The sequence below is a fragment of the Pinus tabuliformis genome, chromosome 4_2, assembly GCF_031772625.1.
Source record: "Pinus tabuliformis cultivar Carrire ecotype Pingquan chromosome 4_2, CPIR1, whole genome shotgun sequence".
In the NCBI taxonomy this organism is placed as follows: Eukaryota; Viridiplantae; Streptophyta; class Pinopsida; order Pinales; family Pinaceae; genus Pinus; species Pinus tabuliformis.
The window spans coordinates 525,305,374-525,325,800 of NC_142304.1; the positions used below are offsets into that span (position 1 = coordinate 525,305,374).

The window sequence follows — 20,427 nt, forward strand, 5'->3', positions numbered from 1 at the left end:
CTCAATGGATGAAGTGGTTTCCTATGGCAGAATGGTGGTATAATACTACCTCATACATCTACTAGAATATTCATTTGAGGCTATTTATGGATATTTGGCTCCTCATATCTCATATTTTTTTATAAGACAAGTCCAAAGTACATGTAATAGAGTCACATATGGATAAGACTAAAATAACTCTGATCGTTCTTAAGAAAAAGCTTCAAATAGTGCAAAACATGATGAAATGACAAACATATCAACATAGAAGTGGAAGATAATTTGAGGAGGGTGATTGGGTATTTTTTAGACAACAACCTTATAAGCAATCTACAGTCAAGAAAAAAAATACAAAAATTAGATTTAAAATTTTATGGACCCTAAAAGATTATTCACATGATTGGGCAAGTGGCGTATGAGCTAGGTTTGCCTTCTTCTCACATTCACAAGGTCTTCCATGTATCTGGCCTTACAAAAGTTGGGGGACAAACTATACCAGTGCAAAAAAACTTATAGAATTAGATGAAGAATGGAAGTTGATTCTTGAATCTAAAGAAGTTATGGATGAATGTTCTCTATCTCTTAGGAATAGAATCGTTATGGAGTACTTAATCAAGTAGAAGAATATGTCCCTAGAAGGAACTACATGCGAAATGAGTAGTTCATGAAGAAACACCCTCAATTACAAGCTTTGAGGGTAATTAAAAAAAAAAAGATGGGGGATATGTTAAGGCCCTTGGGGCCTTTATATTAAGGCTCCAATAAGCATTCATTATTAGTTTATTTGTTATATTAAGAAGTTTGCTCGAAACTTTCTTTGTACCCTTTAATTTAATTATACCTTTGGTCTCCTGTATATGTATTCCAAAAAGAGCTAGTCATAGGATTATCAAATATTGTCTTATATGTTATATCACTGCAAAAGGAGGTTTCCCCCTTAAAGTGGACTATACTTATTGATTTCTTATCAATTTTAAGGCACAAGATTCATTACAACACACCATTATAAACTAGAACAAGTTTGTTGATGATATTGTAATTAAAATAGGAAAGGTAGTGGATTACAAAGATCTACTTAACTTTGAATTCAATTTTAACTTTAACATAGGGACATATTGGATGCGCATTAAAGTGAAACAAAATCTCAATCATGAAATACACATTAACAATAGTGAGATTTGTAATCTCATATAACCATAATTAAATATCACAAATAATGTAATATGAAAATGTAATATTAAAATGAAAGAGAATATAACCACATCAATATGAAACCTGTAGCTTGGAGTTAATTACCAAATTAACATAACTAACTTAGAAAGAGAAAGCTACTGGAAGACAAAATTTTTAAAAACACAAAAAGACTAATAAATTAAATTAAAATAATAATAAATAGATTAATAAAACCAATTAATTGTAGAAAGAAATAACCAAAATATTATTACACTTCGTGGTGGAAGAAATATATCACCTGTAAATAATGATGAAAGTCCACCATTGATATGGCCAATTTTCCTTCTTTAATAATTAATTATATCTTATATCACTTTGTGGTGGAAGAAATATATCACATGTAAATAATGATCAATGTCCATCATTGATATAACCATTTTTTCCACTTATTTTTTTGTCGTAGTTTAATTTATAGATGAAATGACCTTTTTTACAACATTTTTTCTGGTTAATTTTAACCAAAATTTGGCATAGATTTTTAAAAACTCGAGTTTAAGTTGTTTAATTCGAGTGTCCCCGGGGTTTTTTAGGGTGTCAAATCTATTTATGCATTCAAAATGTGTTTTAAACAATAAAAAATCACAATCTTGCTTGAAATTATATCAATAGATTATCAATAGAATATTTCGTCTTAAGTTAGACTATGCCTTTTTTTATGTGGTTCATGGTTTCGTAAATCAGTGAGCACTACGTCCACGCAATAATTATATCTTATACTTGAATTTAATTTATTTTAATATGTTCACACTATAAATTGTAGAGTACTTAATCATAAAAAGATTAAAGAATACGAGTGCTTAATCATGAAAAATTACACACACACACACACACACACACACATTTATATACACACACACACACACACACACACATTTATATACACACACACACACACACACACACACACACACACACATTTATATACACACACACACACACACACACACACACACACACATATATATATATATATAATTTTTTCTACGTGGTTTATGGTTCTTCCATGGGTGACCATTACATTCATGAAATCTTTGTACCATATCTATCTTAAAAGATTACTTCCTCCGAGCACAACCATAGAACCCGACCCTGAAAATGTTGAAAAAATTTAACCCGTAACCAGTCAGAGATGTTTGGCCCTATTTATGCCGGAGGCTCTCAAGTTCCGAGCGCATATTCTTCAACCTCCCATCAGACCAGACCCCACAAAGAGGATCACGACATTTTTCAAGGTACTACCTTCAAATGAGGGCACAAAGAGAACAATTGATGCCGTTTCATATCCAGACTCTAGACCAGTGAGGATCCGTGGGACCTCACCCCGCCACACGAGACCTCAGCAACTAAAACGTCTCAAATCTGTCCCTGGGAGATGGACTAAGTCCTCCAGACCTCAACAGTGCACAAACTCCCCCAGACAACGAGTTAGTGGATAGTCTGCACCTCCCATTGACCCTTCATCAGACCAACAAACTTTGTGGGATTTTTTTCGGTGCTCTTCAGTTAGTCTCGGATGTTAGGAGAGATGAGTCTGATCCTCTTCGTGAGGGCATTCCATACATTATATCTTTTATGTTCCTGCATTATACCTTTTATATTCATGCATTGTATTTTTTTATAAGAGACCATTTGGTTCTCCTCCAATTTATAGACATCATTGTACTCAACAATCCCTTTAACCTACTTTATGGTCATTAATTAAACATAAATATAATTATGTTTTTTTATCTCAATAAAAAAAAATTTAACTTAAAAGCTTTAAACTTAAATAAACCTATCTTATACTTAAATTTAATTTATTTTAATATGCTCACACTAAAAGTTTTTAATGAAGAAGAGTGGTTAATAGATCGAGTGTTAAAAGACATTGCCATTTAGATTTCAAAATGCTCACAATTTTCATAAATAAATAGTACATGAATAATTCACCATTCATCGTTTAAAACACTGCAACCCTAGGCGTGATTCATGCACATGGTCTATGCTCTTGGGGCACAAGTATTTATGAATAAGTGAATTACATGGTCTAGGCTCTTGGAGCACAAATATTTATGAATAATCACTCTGAGCTCTTCAGAGGTTTCATTCTGAAGGAATCTATAGTTCTTCAAAGAGAAGGGCAGCAATTTACAGAGCTAACCAAGATTTTTATTAGTATCTAAAGGTATGTCTGCTAAACCATCAGAAAATTAATAAATGTCGTGAGGTTTTACGTATGTTCAAGCTTATAGATATCGAATGAGTCACAAGAGCTAAGGCATTGATCAAACTAGAGGACACTACTGCCATTTGGAAAGCCATTGTTAAGGTCAAGGGTTAAGGCGATTTGCCTTGCTAATGCCGAAATTAAATTCGGACACGAAAGCTTATCATTTGAATAGGAATGAGCATGGAAAAAGTTGGCCTGGATAAAAAAGGACTGCAAGGTTGTCCCAATGCATGGGTTCAGATTGTTCATGATTTTTTACCAAAAAAAATTGGCAACTGGATGGAAACGAGCCATTTGCAATTTCTGTATCACGACACGTTATTTTCTTTTTAGCTCTCGTTCAAGATTGCAGAGGTTCCAATGCACATCTCACTTCGTTATGGAGTTTCAATCTTGCTCTTAAAAAGTTAAATCAATAATTTTTTTATTTGATCTCCAAGAAGCGAAGATTGTTTTGTAAAATTTGCTAATATCCTCTCTTATTCTACCTTTTTGTGGTAAAAGGGCACAGTTGGTCCTTTTCAGGTTGCAGAATCTTACAATTGAAGTGAAATAAGTATACTATATATTCACAGATTTGTACAGCACCTTGGCTATACTGGTAGGGTGATTTGCCATGAATCCGTCTGTTAGTATTGGGTTCAATTCTAGATTTACCTGTGTAAACTCCTTTATGGCCAAAATTCCCCAACCCTTTTGATATCCCTGGGAATGAAATCAGTACATAAATTCTCCCTTTGACATATAGGAGAGCGTTGTTTTTCCATGATAGTAGAAAAATACCTGACAAAACAGAACACGAGATCTATATTGATGTCCACTAGAGACCAAATTAGGTCAAAAGGACTAGAAATTATATCCATCATGAGAAGACCATACAAAAATCCTGGGAGTTTGTTGGGTAGAGGGGCGGGTAGAAGAGGTCTCCTCTCAAATGAGTAGTGAAATGAAAGTCGAGTGTAACAATCAACAGAAAATGAAACAATATAATCTGGGGAGAAAGCTCAAAACATAAAATCAAAACACCTAAATGGGGAGAAAGCTCCTCTTTTAGCAGATGAATCTGGAAAGCTCACCATTGGGGTGGGGTTGAGGACCAGTGGGTGCTTTTGTCGTCCTTATTATTCTGATTGTTATTATCCAAGCTCTATTCCTCCTCGGAGTTGTCATTTCAAATCATCTCAACCCGACCCCATCATCTGTGAGCTACTTGGAGTGGTGTTGAAAACTTTGTTTTACAAAAAAACTTGGCGAGGTTGGAGTGTATGAGTGACTTGGACTTGGTGAACACTCAGAAACAGAATGCTTAAAGAAAGGAGAATCTCTCTTTTTCATTTTGGGATTTATATATGACTTTTACGGGGTTTTTCCTTTGCTCGAGAATTGGACTCTTCAAGATGGGAGCAACCCATGACTTGTGAGAAATGAAATGAAATGAAATTTTAACGTCCACGAGACTAGATATAGTCTATGGGACCACTAGTATCCCTGTTTTTTGATTTTTGCAATTCAATCCTCTTATTATTCAAATTAATGATGAGCTGACCCAACCTTCTAACAATCCCCTCATTGAAAAGACAATGCCAAGGAATCGCTGTTAACATACTGTTGTAACTGTCTCTGATGTCTCTGAAAGCATCACATTCCAAAATGAAATGTTTTTCCGATTCCACTGCCCTAGAAGTGCAAAAAGTACACACCTGCTCTTCCCAAGCTTCTTTAGGCCTTTTCCATCGACCTGTTTCGCATCGTAGTTGATGCGAGTTAGTTCTTAATTGAGCAATAAGAATCTTTGCTCTCCATGGAATGCTAGCTCCAATGTACTCTTTTTGCTGGAGATCACACGTGGGGTTGAATTCTTGAACATAGTACTTCTTCTTTCTACCCAACTCTTTTCCCCATACATGTTTACAAAACTTCTCCATAACATAACTCTTTAAATCCTTGCTATTTGTGGGACATGCATTGAGGTAAATATTCCATTTTTGCATCCATTTGTTGTTTTGTCTCATCCATGATTTCTTTCTTTCACTCATTCCTTCATTGAAGATAACTTTAGGCCATCTACCTTCTCCCATTTGCTCAATTCTCTGAAGATACCTTATGAGACGCACCATAACAATTGCTTCGATGGAAGTTGCTCCTGTTTCACTCAACATTATCTCATAAGAGACCAAACTTTTTATTTTAAACTTGCTCATGATCAAACGTTTTTGGATTTTCTCAATTTGCTTCCATTTTGAGATAGGGATGTTGCTAGCCCACAATTCACACCCATATAATATCACTGGACAAACTGGGAGCCCAAAAAGCACTTTAATTGTTTTCCAAACCCATGACTCTGTCTCTCTACATTTGTTTTGAAGAGCATATAATGCTTTCCACCCTCCTAAAATTCTATTATTTCTGCAGTGCTCCCAATTAAGCTTGTTGTTGAAATCAATCCCGAGGTACTTGTGTTCATTTACTTCTTCAAGAATGTTGCCATCAAAGAAGAACGTATGTTGGCTCTGCTTCTTTTTATTTGAGAAAATCCTTATTTTGGTCTTGTTGATATTGACTTGCATCCCCACTGTTCTTCAAAAATGTTCAATGGCATAAAGGTGCATCTGCAATCCCTGGGCCGATTTAGCAATCAATACAAGGTCATCAACATATAAAAGAAGCTTTATCACAAACTTTCCCAACCAAACACCATCCCCACCTTGCAGATTTAGCCATTCTTCCAATTTATCAATATATAAACCAAAAAGAGTAGGGGATAAAGGGCAACCTTGCTTGACTCCGATGTCACTTCTAAAGCTTTCTGAAATACCTGTTGAAGTTCTAATTTTGACTTTCACCTCTTCATAAAGCCTATGGACAACAACTCTATAATGCAAAGGAATTTCAAGTTCTTCCATTCTACTCCACAACTTATCTCTAGGGACCGTGTCAAATGCCTTTTTGAAGTCAACAAAGCAACAAAATACTTCTTCTTTTCCCTCCCAAACCTTTTCAATAATGTGTCTCAATGTGATACCATGATCTATTGTAGAATGCTTCGGCCTAAAACATACTTGCCATTTTGCCCTCTTTTCTTTGACTTCCGCCCACTTACTGATTCTATTTTCCACCATGCTGCTGAAGAGCTTTGCAAACAAAGAATTGATCATAATGGTTCTATAGTTGGAAGGATTATTAATGTCTCCACTTTTAAAAGGGGTATTGCTAGACTAGTTGTCTAATCTCTTGGGAATCCTTGCTAAATGACGTTGTTGAATATTTCCATGATGTGCGGTGCAAGAATGTTCATTCCCCACTTTAGATATTTTGCTTGAAGTTCAACCAAGTCCTTTGCCTTTCCTATTTTCAACTTTTTAATTCTTGTCTCTACTTCCTGTAATGTGAAAAGCTTTGTAGTTGTGTTAATCTTGGGAGGAGGCTCCTCCTTTCATTCTTTCTCATAGAGTTGTCATGCATAGTCAAACCATTGATTGGTTGTAATATTATTTTCAGTTTGCTTCTTCCTTGGTTGAAGTTCCTGCCAAAAATGCTTTGGGTGATTCTTGCCTAGATATATTAACTCTTCTCGCCTTGTTTGCATGAACTCATCTTTTTTCTTTTTTAAAATATGTTTATATAACTTTACATTCATCTTCTCCTCGTCTGCCTTTTTCAAGGTTTTTCTTGCCATTTTGCATTCCTCATCAAACCAAGCATTTATAGGAAAACAATTTGATTCAGATTTCCTATTTTTTGCTCTTTTGCACTTCTCAAGTGCACTCTAAATTATATTTGTTAACTCATGACTATTGAGGCTTTGGGAACCACTCTTCCCCTTTTGAATTGATCTCTCCAACATTGTTTTGAAGATAGTGCAATTTTCTTGTGTTAGAAGAATTTTTCCCCTTGATATCGATTGCCAGAACATTGGGTTTTCTTCCTATGCTGTCTTTCTTCTAACCAAGATAGCTTTATATAAATTGGGTTATGGTCTGATTTTAAGTCCCACATATGCTCTCCAATCTTAACTTCATCTATCCTTTCTATCAAGCTTTGTGAACAAATAACGTAGTCAACAACACTTGCCCCATTGTATGTGTTGCAAGTGAACTTCCCAGACCTTTTCCATTTATCAAGACCATTGCAGATGATTAAGTTGAAAGCACCACACAACGTGAGCAACTCCTCTCCAAAATGATTGCTAACTTTGTCATCTTCTGAACATCTCAGCCATTGGGGATTCTCCTCTTCAATGAGCCAGATAGGATTGTGATCTTCTTTGCAACAAAAAAAAACTAGCTTGTTGATTTGTTGTTCTAGCATTGAAATCTCCCACTAAAATAACTTCTCCCTACTGAGAATATACAACAATATCTTGCTTTAAAGCTGCATATGGGTCTTTGCTATCTAACCCCTTATTTTTGTAAGTTTTTGAGGCTTGAGGTGCAAAATAACATGCTGCAATTCTTATGTGGTTCTCATTCTTTGTTATTTTGAACCATAAATATTGCTTATTTGTATCTTCTTTCACAAGTTGTATGTGACGACCTTCTTTTTCTTTCACTAAAACCAGAATTCCTCCATACCCTTTGCCATTTTCTGCTGCCTTGTTCCAAATTGCTAATTTCAAATAACCATCAAACATAGGAGTTTTACAACCATCATGTTCATGAGTTTCCGTGAGACAGATTATGTCTCTACCTTCTGCAATAGGCCCTATCCCAGGTCCCCTCCTCTAAGGGTAACCTCTACAGTTCCAACGGACTAGACTTAGGTAGACCTGGGTAGGATTTGATTGCTACGCGGCTTGGCACACAAGACTCAAATTTGAGTCTTCACCCCTTTTCATCCATGTTGATCTCGTTGTTTTCCTCCCTATTATAGAATTAACTGGTTTTTCTTTACTGCCAAATTGTTGCCCTGCTTTGCCATGAGGCCCAAACATTGCAATAACCGCTTTACCATTGTACAACCATGCTCTTTTCCCTTCGTTTCTTGCTGCTCTAATTTTCTGCACCTCTTCTCTTCTCACGTCTTGTTGTTTGCTAGTTAGATCTTCATCTAAGAAGAAGTGTGAGCCTTTCAAGAGTTTCTTTTTGCTTAAGAGATATTGTTTGTCTTGCACACTCGCCATGATGACTTTTATGGGTCGAGGCCTCTCTTCACATATTTTTCCCACCCTTCTTGCTTGACAAATTTGCCCTCTCCAATGTAATTTCTCTTTCAAAAAGTCTCTTGTCAAATTGAGAGTGCTTTCATTCTTTCCATAGTCACTTATTCCTCTTATAATAAAGTTTGTTTCCCTATCTTTTCTGTCTTTGTGCTCTCTTTCTTGTGCTCTACGAGCACTTACATCTTCTTTTTCCTCCATCCTTATGTAACCTTTAGTGCCCTTAGCTTTGGTTTTGATTTCTTTTGGAATGCTTGTCCTCTTGATCTCTTTTGCATTTTTTTCGGAAATGACTACCTGCTGAGATATTTGTGTGTTTACCTGAGTTGCTTTAGAACTTATCACTTCCTTGTTTGTTGCCATTGATTCTTTCATGGTTTGCCATGTTGCCTTCATATTTTCCCATTCTTGTTTTCCTGTCTCTAAAGCCTCTTGTAGCATTGCTACTTGCTCTTTTAGGATCCTATTACCTTGAATTAAAAATCGATTTGCAAGTGTAAACTCTGAGATTTTGTCTTCCTTTTCCTGTTCTTTGGCTTCCAAAATTTCTAGTGTTTCCCTTGCCTTCATTAGTTCCTGGACATAGAGATTTGATGACCAAGTAAGAGGTGTAGATGTGGGACTGTAAATGGTTGACTCTTCTTTGTTTTTGTTGCTCTTATTTTTGTTGCTTTTATTTGCTTTCTTTTTTTGGGGCTGCTTTCTTCTTCTTTGTTCCCATTTAAAGCGAGCATGCCTGCGCTTTAAAATGCCCCGATATTGTTTTGCATTTACCCAAATCCACTTCCCTGTTTTGTTTGTTGAAGCAATTTTGACTTGCGCTAAGTGATTTGTTTCCACAAAATCTGAGATTTCCTTGCCATTGTTTTCCATTTTGGGATGAGGCCTCTATATATGTTTAACACACCCATTGTAACCTGTCTCTATGTGTCAGGCAAAGAGTAATGCAAGTCTCTGTATATGTGTAACAAAACAGAAAATGACAGTAACGCACAAAATACCAAATGAAAGAGATAGATGGGTACCTCGCAGAACTTTTCTGTGAAATGGGTTTTGCGCTCACATATCACGCAGGTCGAACATGGGACGGGCCCTGCAATGAATAGTTTGAACGGTTCTTATAATGGTTGCCTTCAAAAAAGCAACATGATAAGCAACAACTCCGCGGCTACAAAATGCACGAGAATGTAGCACCGAATCCCGCAAAACAGGTCTTGTTTTTCTTTGTGGACATTCTCCGAATCTGGATTTGCAATGCTTTTGTGAGATTTTAAGGTTCTCCGTATCAAAACTTAACGACTGAATCTGCAATGCTTTTGTGAATGCGAGGAGCTCTGGTGAAACTTGTTGAAGATGACAAAGTATCTTCCACCAAATCTGGTTCCAATCTCTGAGTTAATCGCGAGCAAGATCTGCTTTTTGGACCACTCGTGGGTATGACTCACTTCTAGTAAGCTTGACTTGTTGATAGAGATTTAGACCTGAGGGTGAGTTAACTCAGCTTGACAGCAAGGTAGATTAGAGTTTGGCTTAGAAGTACTCGAAAGACTTATTCCAGCTATGTGTTGGAGCTTGTACAAGCATCACAAGACTAAAGTGTGTGGTTTGTAATGATGTATGTGTCATTTGAGTTGATTTCTAGTTTGCAACATCATTCTGCCAAAGTCTTCCCATGGGACTTTACTACCAAGGGCTTTAGAGAGATCACCTAGATTGGTAGAAAGGGCCACCTTTTTCTACCAACAGACTTGTCATTATGTCCTAAAAGGCATGAATGTTATGAACATAAATATATAAAATAATAAAAATAAATAATTCGTAAATAATAATAATTAGTATAATGAAAGGACATGATTATTTATGAAAAGGCATCTTGCCTAGGTATATATACCAGGGGTACTCTTATTGTATTTCGTCATATCATTCATTTTCTATTATCAAATTCTTATATACATTTTATATATTGTCCACATGGATTTCTTTATATTTCAGACATTTTGAATATTGTGTGTGTGAGTGATTGACCAAGCAAACATCAGTGCATAAAGGAAATCATATACTTGAAGTAAATCAAGAGATTTCCACTAGCGTGATAAGGGAAAATCAGGTAACACGAAATCCTTATTGACATCCAAATCACAGAGCAAACATCTCAACCAGTCAACATATCAATAATACTTAGGACATAAATCACTGATTTATGTTTTGAAGGATATTGATGCAAGTGTAATTAAGTTTTAAATAACAATTCATCTTTGATATTAAGTAAATGCAAAGTTTCTCAAAAGATTGAATGAGGATGGTTAGATAATTTTTAGTTTTGACAATTTTGCTCAACATTCAGAAGTTCATATTGTCTTGTATCATTGAAGATGAACCAAGAATTGGGAAAGATGCGAAGACATTACAAGACATAAAAAACTATTAAGCCTTTTCATCATATGCGTTGAGGACAAAGCATTTCTAAAGGGGAAAGCAATGTTATGAACATAAATATATAAAATAATATAAATAATTAATTCATAATTAATAATAATTAGTATAATGAAAGGGCATGTCTTAAAGGACATGGCTATTCAAGAAAATGCGTCTCGCCTAGGTATATATACCAGGGGTACCCTCACTATATTCTATCATACCATTCGTTTTCTATTGTCAAATTTCTTATATACATTTTATATATTGCCCACATGGATTTCTTTATATTTCAGACATTCTGAATATTTTGTTTGTGACCGAACTTTGTTGGTCACAATGAACATACAACACCAAAGAATAAATTTCTTTGTGTTTAGCATCCAACTAAGTCCATGCACCATTCAAGTGGCAATGAAGCTCCATGAGTTCCTTCACAAGGTTGACAAAATTGGTAGGACATCTTGATGGGGGCATGGTGGGAAGAGGTTGGTAGACAGCAAAAGGCTAGGGAGAAGCTTTAAAATTTTATAGAGCAAAGAGAGATGAAAGGGAGGAAATTAAACAAAGTTTGTATATAATGGAGTGATGCAAAGTGATGCAAATGAATATTTCTCCTCTTTTGATTTATTTTCAAATCTCCATTTGCGAATAAATTTGCCTCACTGTTAAACTTCCTCACTGCATGATGATATTAGGTTTTTCATAGGATAGTACCAAATGCTTTACTCTACTAATAACGTGTGAGAGATTAATTCTAATGAGATGCCAAGTCCCTCACATGACTTTGATGGCATGTTTAGAATCCCCCACCTATAGCACTAAATGTTCATTGTATAGACCATCTCCAAGCCTTTGCACAAACTGGGCACTTCTACACTGTTGTTGGTGTTGTGCTTCAAATCTCATGCGAACTTGACCATAGCTAGACCCTTTAGGTCCTCAATAGGCCCCCCTGCTCTGATCCTTGATAGATTCATGTTCTTTTCCTTGTCAAAGATTAGAGTATAGCCATCAGGAAGGATGAAGTTGGGAGACTTCTTTGCATGGACTTTTATGGGACTAAGTCGAGTTTGTCATGTCCAACCCTTTTAACCCACTAGAGTTCATCTTTAGTATAAAGATTCTCTTCATTTGCTTCCTATTGTAGGTTTTCATCTTTCATTGCCTTTTTGATTGGGTTTTGGTTCCCACTATTGAATGTTATTTGATTTCTTGCATTCTATAACCCGCATGAAATGTATATGGGTATTGATGTCCATAACTTTGAAATTGGAATTGTCTACTTTAAAGAAGGGTAATGGTTTGTCCAGTTTTGAAACATGTCCTTCCAATTGTCTAGTCCAATAAAATGGCGAACTCCTATTTAGCTTAGTAGGATTATCTAAATTTCCTTTGCCTTGGAGCAATGAAGAAAAAGTGAGTGGAAGTTTACCATTTGCCAAGCAAAGGCACATCGAAAAGGGTCCTGTTACAACAAAATGTAGTACACCCTAATGATGTAAGCCCTAAGCATCAAGGGGCTAGTCTTATGCAATCTAAGAAGGCCACCCCTTTTCACCATAGTAGCTCTTCCTCCCACTTTTGTGTCAATGGTGGAATCAATGAATGAGCTATAGAGTTTGTGCAAGGTTTCTGGTGAATGTCTGTGTGGATACTTTTTTGCGTTGTAAGTAATTATGTCATTGTATAAAGGAATGGACATTGTTTCTTTGGATTTACATCGGAGTTAGTCATGCGCTTACACAATGAATGCCCATCAAATGTTTACTTTTATGGATAAACCATATATTATGCTCGACCAATACTCGTTGTAGATGTTGGGGATGTTTTAATGCACACAGTAAGGGCTCTTGAATGTATTTCTATTTAATGTGTACATTTGCGACATATGGAAATTGTAATAGTTAGGGGTGGGTTATTTTGAACCAGAGTTGTCTCCATTTCCCTTGTCTCTTTGCATAAACTTCAAAGATTCCACAAACCCATTAGTATACCTTGGGTGAGACCTTACCTACTTGCAGGTGTTGAAAATGCCGGTATATCAAGGGGCTTTGTTGGCATACTTTTGAACCCTGGGTCACTTCCCTACGCACCAACACACACCAATCTCAATCACATGCACACAAGATTTATGCCCTTCAAATTTGTTGACTCATTAAATAAGAATCTACAACATACAAGGGCTCCCTTCTTGGGAAAAAGGTCCTTTGAAGAAGAATACCAATACAACAATAAACTTGTAATTGATCTAGCTGATCAAACACTTGATCCATCCTTCAATCTGTGGTTGATCTGGATCCTTCCCTTTCTACCCCTTGCACTCTTCCTTGAACCTTGCTCACTTGAATGGAAGTCCTTCTCCACCCAATCACTGAGTTCTCACTATCTGACCGTGTCTATTCCCTTACCTTAGCGTTCTTTTTATAAGTTTGAGTTATTGACCGAATTCACAACCCTAATATCCAAAGTGATTGATTGTTGAGATTAAATGTCAACATTAGTTGAGATCAATGGTTGAGATTAGATGTCAACATTACTTGAGATTAATGGTTGAGATTCATCTAATTCACTAATGTACTTAACCTTTGCATTCCATTAGATTAACTCACTTTATTTTATAAAAGTCAATTACTTTAATAAATGAAGTAATTGCTAAGCTTAAGGGTCAATTAGGCGACTTTAGTATGTCTAAACACTCAACCTTGTGCAGAAGTACTTGCCCAATGCAAATGGAGGAAAAGAAGTATGAATCAAAGAAGGTGAATGCATGAAGATGTAACGCAGTACGGGCTACTATGCATGCCACAAATCAACATTAACTTGTTAAAATCTATTAGAGAAAATTATCCTTGGAAAGCTAGGGGTGCCATTCAAAATATTGCTATGAAGGTGACCATATAATGCTAGCAGCGAATAGGTTTACTAGGTGTAAGCTATAATTTAAATATAACAACAATAACAATAAGAGAGATCAAATCCTCTCATTAAAGTATCTAAGCGAAAACATGTAATATACTTTTTATTTAATTTGCTAAAATACCCATAAAATATTTAAAACTTTGGATAAATATTCCTTGACAATTCTTGAGAAAATTCGCATTGGTAAATTTTCCGCAAAAATAACATCGTGACATATTGGCAAAATTTAGCAAGAAAACGTGGACAAGAAAATCAGCCTTATTTCATTATCTAGAATATGATGTTACATAACAAATCTGGGTTGGAACCTGTTACAAACACCGACTAATATGTGAATGGTTGACAACAACTGAAGATCTGCTCCAAAATAACAATATGACCTCCAAATTACAGCTGCAAAACTGTTCCTGGCCTCCCAAACTGAACTGGAAATTACGCCCAAATTGGAGATCTGTGTGATCCCCACTCCAATCCACAGATTTGCTCCTTATATGCTCACAATTGATGTTGATGAAGCTCCATATTTACTAGGTGTAAGCTATAATTTAAATATAACAACAATAACAATAAGAGAGATCAAATCCTCTCGTTACATTATCTAAGCAAAAACGTGTAATATACTTTTTATTTAATTTGCTAAAATAGCCATAAAATATTTAAAAGTTTGGATAAATATTCCTTGACAATTCTTGAGAAAATTCACATTGGTAAATTTTCCGCAAAAATAACACCGTGACATATTGGCAAAACTTAGCAAGAAAACACGGACAAGAAAATCAACCTTATTTCGTTATCTAGAATATGATGTTACATAACAAATCTGGGTTGAAACTTGTTACAAACACCGATTAATATGTGAATGGTTGACAACAACTGAAGATCTGCTCCAAAATAACAATACGACGTCCAAATTTTAGCTGCAAAACTGTTCTTGGCTTCCCAAACTGAACTGGAAATTATGCAATTATGAGATCAGTGTGACCCCCACTCCAATCCACAGATTTGCTCCATATATGCTCACAACTGATGTTGATGAAGCTCCGTGATATTGCTAACTGAAACCTCCCAATAGTGGGTTGGGGTTTCATCCAACACATCAAGAAACCCAAGGGTTTTTGTCCTAGGGCTCTCTGATCCTAAAACTCAAGTTTCCAGAAACATTCCAAGAGAAAATACTACAAATCCAAGATGTGTCCAATGACTTGCCCCCCCCCATTTTAAAGATTGGATGGATCTCTCTCCAGCCTTCTAGAAGCACTTTAGTATAAAGGAATTTGAAGACTGTTAGAAGGGTAGAATCAGAGAAGCCCTAAGGGCTAGTTCTTGAAGGAATAAGGACCAGCCAAGTGGGCTTATGAACAAGCCCTAAGTTGATTGTTGGAGAAGGACTTTTGACAGTGATAGAGGGCAGCCTCCATGCCTTAAGTTTGTCTTCATTTGAGCAGCACAGGAAGGTAGAAGTGGGAGGAGTGTGAAGTCTCAAAGTGTTGTGTTCTTGAAGGACTAAGGAGCAACAAGTGGGCATTGGATGAAGACCCTATGTGTTGCCTCATTGATGGACTAATGATTAACTAGAGGGCAAATAATTTGAGTAACCTATGTTCAGTCTTCTTGGAGCATCCAAGAGAGATTGATAATGGTAGATTTGATGGCTGGAGATGGAAGCATTCTGAAGTAGCAAAAGTTACAGTGATCAACAAAAGAGGAGGCAAAGTACCTTCCAGAGGTGTTCAAGGAGCATCCTTCCACATGACTGGGAACAAGAAGTATTTCAGCGACTTGAAGGAGAAGGACATGCGGTTTTAGATTGAGCTAGGAGATGATGGTCAGTATGCAACTAGAGGAGTTGGCACTGTCAGTTTTCAAAGGGAGTTAGGTAATTATTTTCATCTCAGAGATGTTCTCTATGTTCTAGGATTGAGGCAAATTCTTGTTTCGGTAGCTATCCTTGAGGACAAGGGATATGATATCATCTTCAACAGAGGTAAGGCGTACCTCCAACACTTGGTTTCTGGATGTAAGAAGCAGATAGGTGTGAGGGTGAAGAATATCTACAAGTTGCAAGTAGAGACAGGTGCAACCTTGAGTAGCAAGGCAGGGAGAGCTTAGAGTAGAGAAGTGGTGGTTGAGTGAGAGTAGGATAGAGCTCTCAAGATGGAGCCTCAACCAATATCTCAATTTGAGTCTAAGCTAGTTGGTAGTTGGGTTGAGCAGCAGGGTGATGAGGGCGAGTGGATGCAACCACTTAGTCAGAGACTTCCAGTATAGGGAGAGTTCGAGCCAAGTGGGCATAGGATTTGGTTAAGGGAGATCAAAAGAGAGTTGAGTCTCTAAACATCAAAAAGCAGACACAGAGGTACATGGTATTGATGACTAAAGAGGTGGACTCGCAGAGCATGGTGGCAAATAATAGGTCTTCAAATCAAGTTCCGCAGAAGAAAGCGGGGAAGTCTTCTAGTTTAGACTCTAGAGGGAGTAGTTGCAACAACGGAGAACGTGGTAGTATTGGAGATAGATCCAGGTGGACAAGGTTCTTCCAGAAGCACCTTCCTCACTAAGAGTAAGTGTTGAAAGTAGTAACGAGAAAGGTTCCTTGATTTGTGCCTTAATCAAAGGGGCCACAACGAGTTTCTCCTTAGCATGCTCGAGTTCCTATAAGTTAGGAATCAATTCCTATAAGTTAGGAGCTAATTCCTATAAGTTAGGATGAATTCCTAAGATTTAGGACGAGTCCCTACAAATTAGGATGAGTTCCTATAACTTAGGATTAGTTCCTAAAAGTTAAGACGAATTATGACACAGTTAACTAATGAGCAAAAGTGGAAGGCCGAGTTTGTTGTCTTCTAGTGCGAGTTAAGTGTGGAATAGAATGAGTGATTGTATCTCAAGTTCTAGAATTGAGATAAGACGAGTTGCATGAGTTAGTTAACTCAGTTAACTCAATCAATCACAAACCCACTTTCCTAAAATTAGAACTTGCTAACTTTAGCCAGTCGAATTGCTTTAAAAGGAGGACAAAGGCACGGATTTGAGAATTGTCTTGTGAGCATGAGTTGGTGAGACAAGGCAATAGAGCTCACAGGTTTGTGAGAAGGTTGCACAGGCTTATGTGTGGAGCTTGTGAGAGAAAGGACGTACAAGAGGAGCTTGTGCAAGTAGTGAAGAAGGAAGAAGTGCCTTGGGAATGTGCTAGGAAATAGGGGCTTATTTCCTAGGATTTGTGCAAGGATTGAGGAGCTTATCCAGGCAAGGCAAGAAGGCAAGCAGATCAGGGGTCTTGCAGATTGTTTCAGCTTAGTACAAGCAGAGGGAATCAGATTGTATTCTCTATTGGAACAAGTTGTATTGTAAGAGATCTGTAGCTCATTTTTCTTTCAATAAAATTATCAAACAAGCAGAGGGTTTTCCCAGTTGGGTTCCCTAGAAAAACATTGTGTGTGACAGTGTTTTATTTCTGTTCTATTCTGCTGCAAAATTTAGTAGAGAAATTCTGTGTCTGTATGAAAAGAAAGTAGTTTTCAGATTGTTCATATTAGTAGTTGCTGAATTTCGTGGATTTTCTACTAATCATCACTGGGATCATTGTTTGTAATGTGGATCATAGAAGAATATTCTCCTCTAGTTACCCCTAGAAGTGAGGGGATAACATGAGTCATGGCGATTATATTCTCTCAACCACATATCAGGGTAAAGGTAATGGTGGTCTAAATAGGAAAGGGAGGGGCCATGCTTTGTATACACAAACCCTAACTCTTATATTTGTGTGGTAAGAGTCTCCAAGGCACTAAGGAGATATTGTGTGCCTATTTTTATATAGCAATAGGGGGAGTCACATAAGCAATCTCCTTGTGTGGGATAATGGGTTTGGCAATGGCTGTAACACTGACCATTTTTGTGGGATATTTTATTGATTATATACAATTCCCTACAAGTTTGACTAGTCCATTGCACACGACACTAAATCACTGCACTTTCTCAGTGCCCAGGTAAGTTTGCAGCCACACTAACCCTATAATGTTAAGTCGCTCAATTCCATGTATTTCAAGTGTGGAAAGCAATTTGTAATACCTTAGCTTCTCTTAGGAGATTTAGCACAAATACTTAGGGAGTTGCTAGCATGGTCAAAATCTGTAATGCAATTCCAAGACATGTGCTCATTGATAGTGTGATTGAGGCAAGATCACACATCAGATCTCAAATTTCTGCCTATAATACAGTCATATATACATTAACCGTGAATGGTGTGAAAATTAGGTTCTAGGGCCAAACACAGGGAATGTGATGGTGTTCAATTTAAAGCAAGCTGCATGCATGTCTTCCATGGTGTTGAGTAATGATATTTGTTATGTATTTAAGGTTCTGATTATAATGGTCCACTTGTTTTTGGTTTCTGCTTGGGTCTGCAATGTAGGTAGATGAAGAATTTTTTTTTGACATATCCAATTTTATGTTGAACGTGAAATTAATCCCTGACAAATTTGAGATTTTGCAGGAATTCAGATTATGATCCCCAGGAATATCTCTTGCTTTCTGAAGTTAGTCATTAATGAAGGGTTTGTATCATATTTCATTTAACTTGATATTTTAGGATCTTATTAGTGCGATAAATGTGTATGGATACAATTTCTCTACTCTTCACCTAGTTACTAATTCAATTCATATAAAACACTTTTTTTGATGCTGTGATCCGGGCCAAATTGAAATGCTTATATGGATATCTATGAAAAGAAGAGAAATAAGGAATGGATTTTTTGTGGGTAGAAGTCCTTCCTTACAGTTGACTAATTGCTTTCATTTACTGCCTTGTCATTTGAGTTGAAGTCTTAGTTTGCAGAGTTCCTTTTAGTTAATTGTCATGTCTTTTTCCCTCAGTGTTTTCATTTCAGTATTTTATCAGATTTCCTTGAATAAGCTGTCTAACAGGCCTGTCATTTTTCTTTTGTATAAGCCTCTGAGCATTTTGATGTTGGTATTTGCTATATGTTGATGTGCATGCAAAAGTCACCTAAAACACCCTTAACCTTAGAAATTACTTTAGTGATTAAAGTAATTTCTTCTAAAGACGAAAGTTAGTTAATCTAATGAAATGCAAAGGTTTTAGCATTAGTGAATTAGATGAATCTCGATTGTCGATCTCAAGTGATGTTGAGATTTAATCTAAATCGTCAATCACTTGGTTGTGAATTCGGTCAACAACTCAAGATTCTAAAAGAAAGGCTAGGCTAAGGGAGAAGGCACACATGACATCTTGAGCATAAGACCTAGTGAGTTGAGATCTCAGTGGTTGGGTGGAGAAGGACTTCCATTCAAGTGTATCGGGTCCAAGGAAGGTGTAAGGAGCAACAAGGGAGATCCAGATAATCCAGGATAGATCAAAGGATAGATGTAGGGCTTGATCAACTAGAATAGATCCAAGTTCATTTTTGTATATGTAATTTCGGTCGTTTTACCAGTAAGGGAGCCTAAGTAGGCTCTGAATTTAATAAATGAAGAATTATTTGTCTGCTTATATGATTGATATTGCTTATCATTTTGCTTTTACTATTTAAGTTTTTTAAAGATCCTAGTTGTGCTTTTATTTGGTAGATTTGTAATCTGCTAGGTAGTAAATTGCTAAGTTGCTGGGGTCAAAGCAAATTTTAACACGATATCAAAGCGTAATCTTTGAAAGAAATTGATCTTAGAATCACAAGTTGCTAGGGTTGTATAGGCGTTGAGAGGCCAAGTTTGGGCCAACAATCATATGAGGTAATTTTTTTGCTAGCACGGGATCATATGAATTAGTTCGTACGCTGCATAGGGTTGAAGAATGTAGATCGTATGTCATATGACATGGGTTGTAAGAATTGGTAGTTGAAAAGACAATAAAAGAAGGTGGAGGGGCCAATCAATAGGTCTATCAGCCTAGCCATCAGAGATAGGATCCACAAAGCTAGGTTAAGTGGGAGACAGGGCCGTTAGGGCTTGCTACTAAGTCGACAAAGTGGATGTTAGTCGTGGGGTCGAGTAGTGATCGACAATAGTGTCAGGATGCACGAGGATACTGCAGAAGTTGATAGTGGGTGTTAGGGCCACAGGGCAAGGAGGATAGGAGCCATCATCGATAACACACAACCACTAGCAGCCATAGAATGTTGGGTAGCGGAAAACCCTTAACAGCGTGAACCATTGCAACTGTGCCCACGGAGATACCGGGTTCACCGCAAGTCGTAGAGAGGTGAGCTGTCGAGTAGTGTCTACAATACCCCATGTTATTAAATTAACACATAATAATAATAATAACAACAACAATAACAACAAAATAAATAAAATAATTAATAATAGAGTGAATAATAATTAATAAATAATAAAGTGAAGTTTCGAATAAATAAACAAGGAAACTATAAGTTAATAAAAACTAAAAGGATAAAATAAGCAAGAGTCAATTATGGAAAATGCTAGGTCAAGAAAAACTTAAGACAAAAAAATAGAAATTCTCATGATGACACATGGATTATGGGCATGAAGATTATCT

General features: G+C 36.6%; 1 protein-coding gene across 4 annotated transcripts in view; it reads left to right on the plus strand.

The window, feature by feature from the left end:
• Positions 1–3,126: 3,126 nt before the first annotated feature.
• The window catches only part of LOC149170318 (methionine aminopeptidase 1D, chloroplastic/mitochondrial-like), a 320,955-nt gene continuing 303,654 nt past the window's right edge, over positions 3,127–20,427 (plus strand). Inside the window, exons 1-2 of one of the 4 annotated variants that reach the window (XM_089428982.1) lie at positions 3,130–3,376; positions 18,406–18,466. In XM_089428982.1, the coding sequence (XP_089285108.1) occupies positions 18,417–18,466 (50 nt within the window). In that variant the 5' untranslated portion in view covers positions 3,130–3,376; positions 18,406–18,416. Of the gene's footprint in view, positions 3,377–18,405; positions 18,467–20,427 lie in introns of those variants that run through there. The other 3 variants (XM_089428985.1, XM_089428983.1, XM_089428984.1) reach the window with 3 other exon arrangements.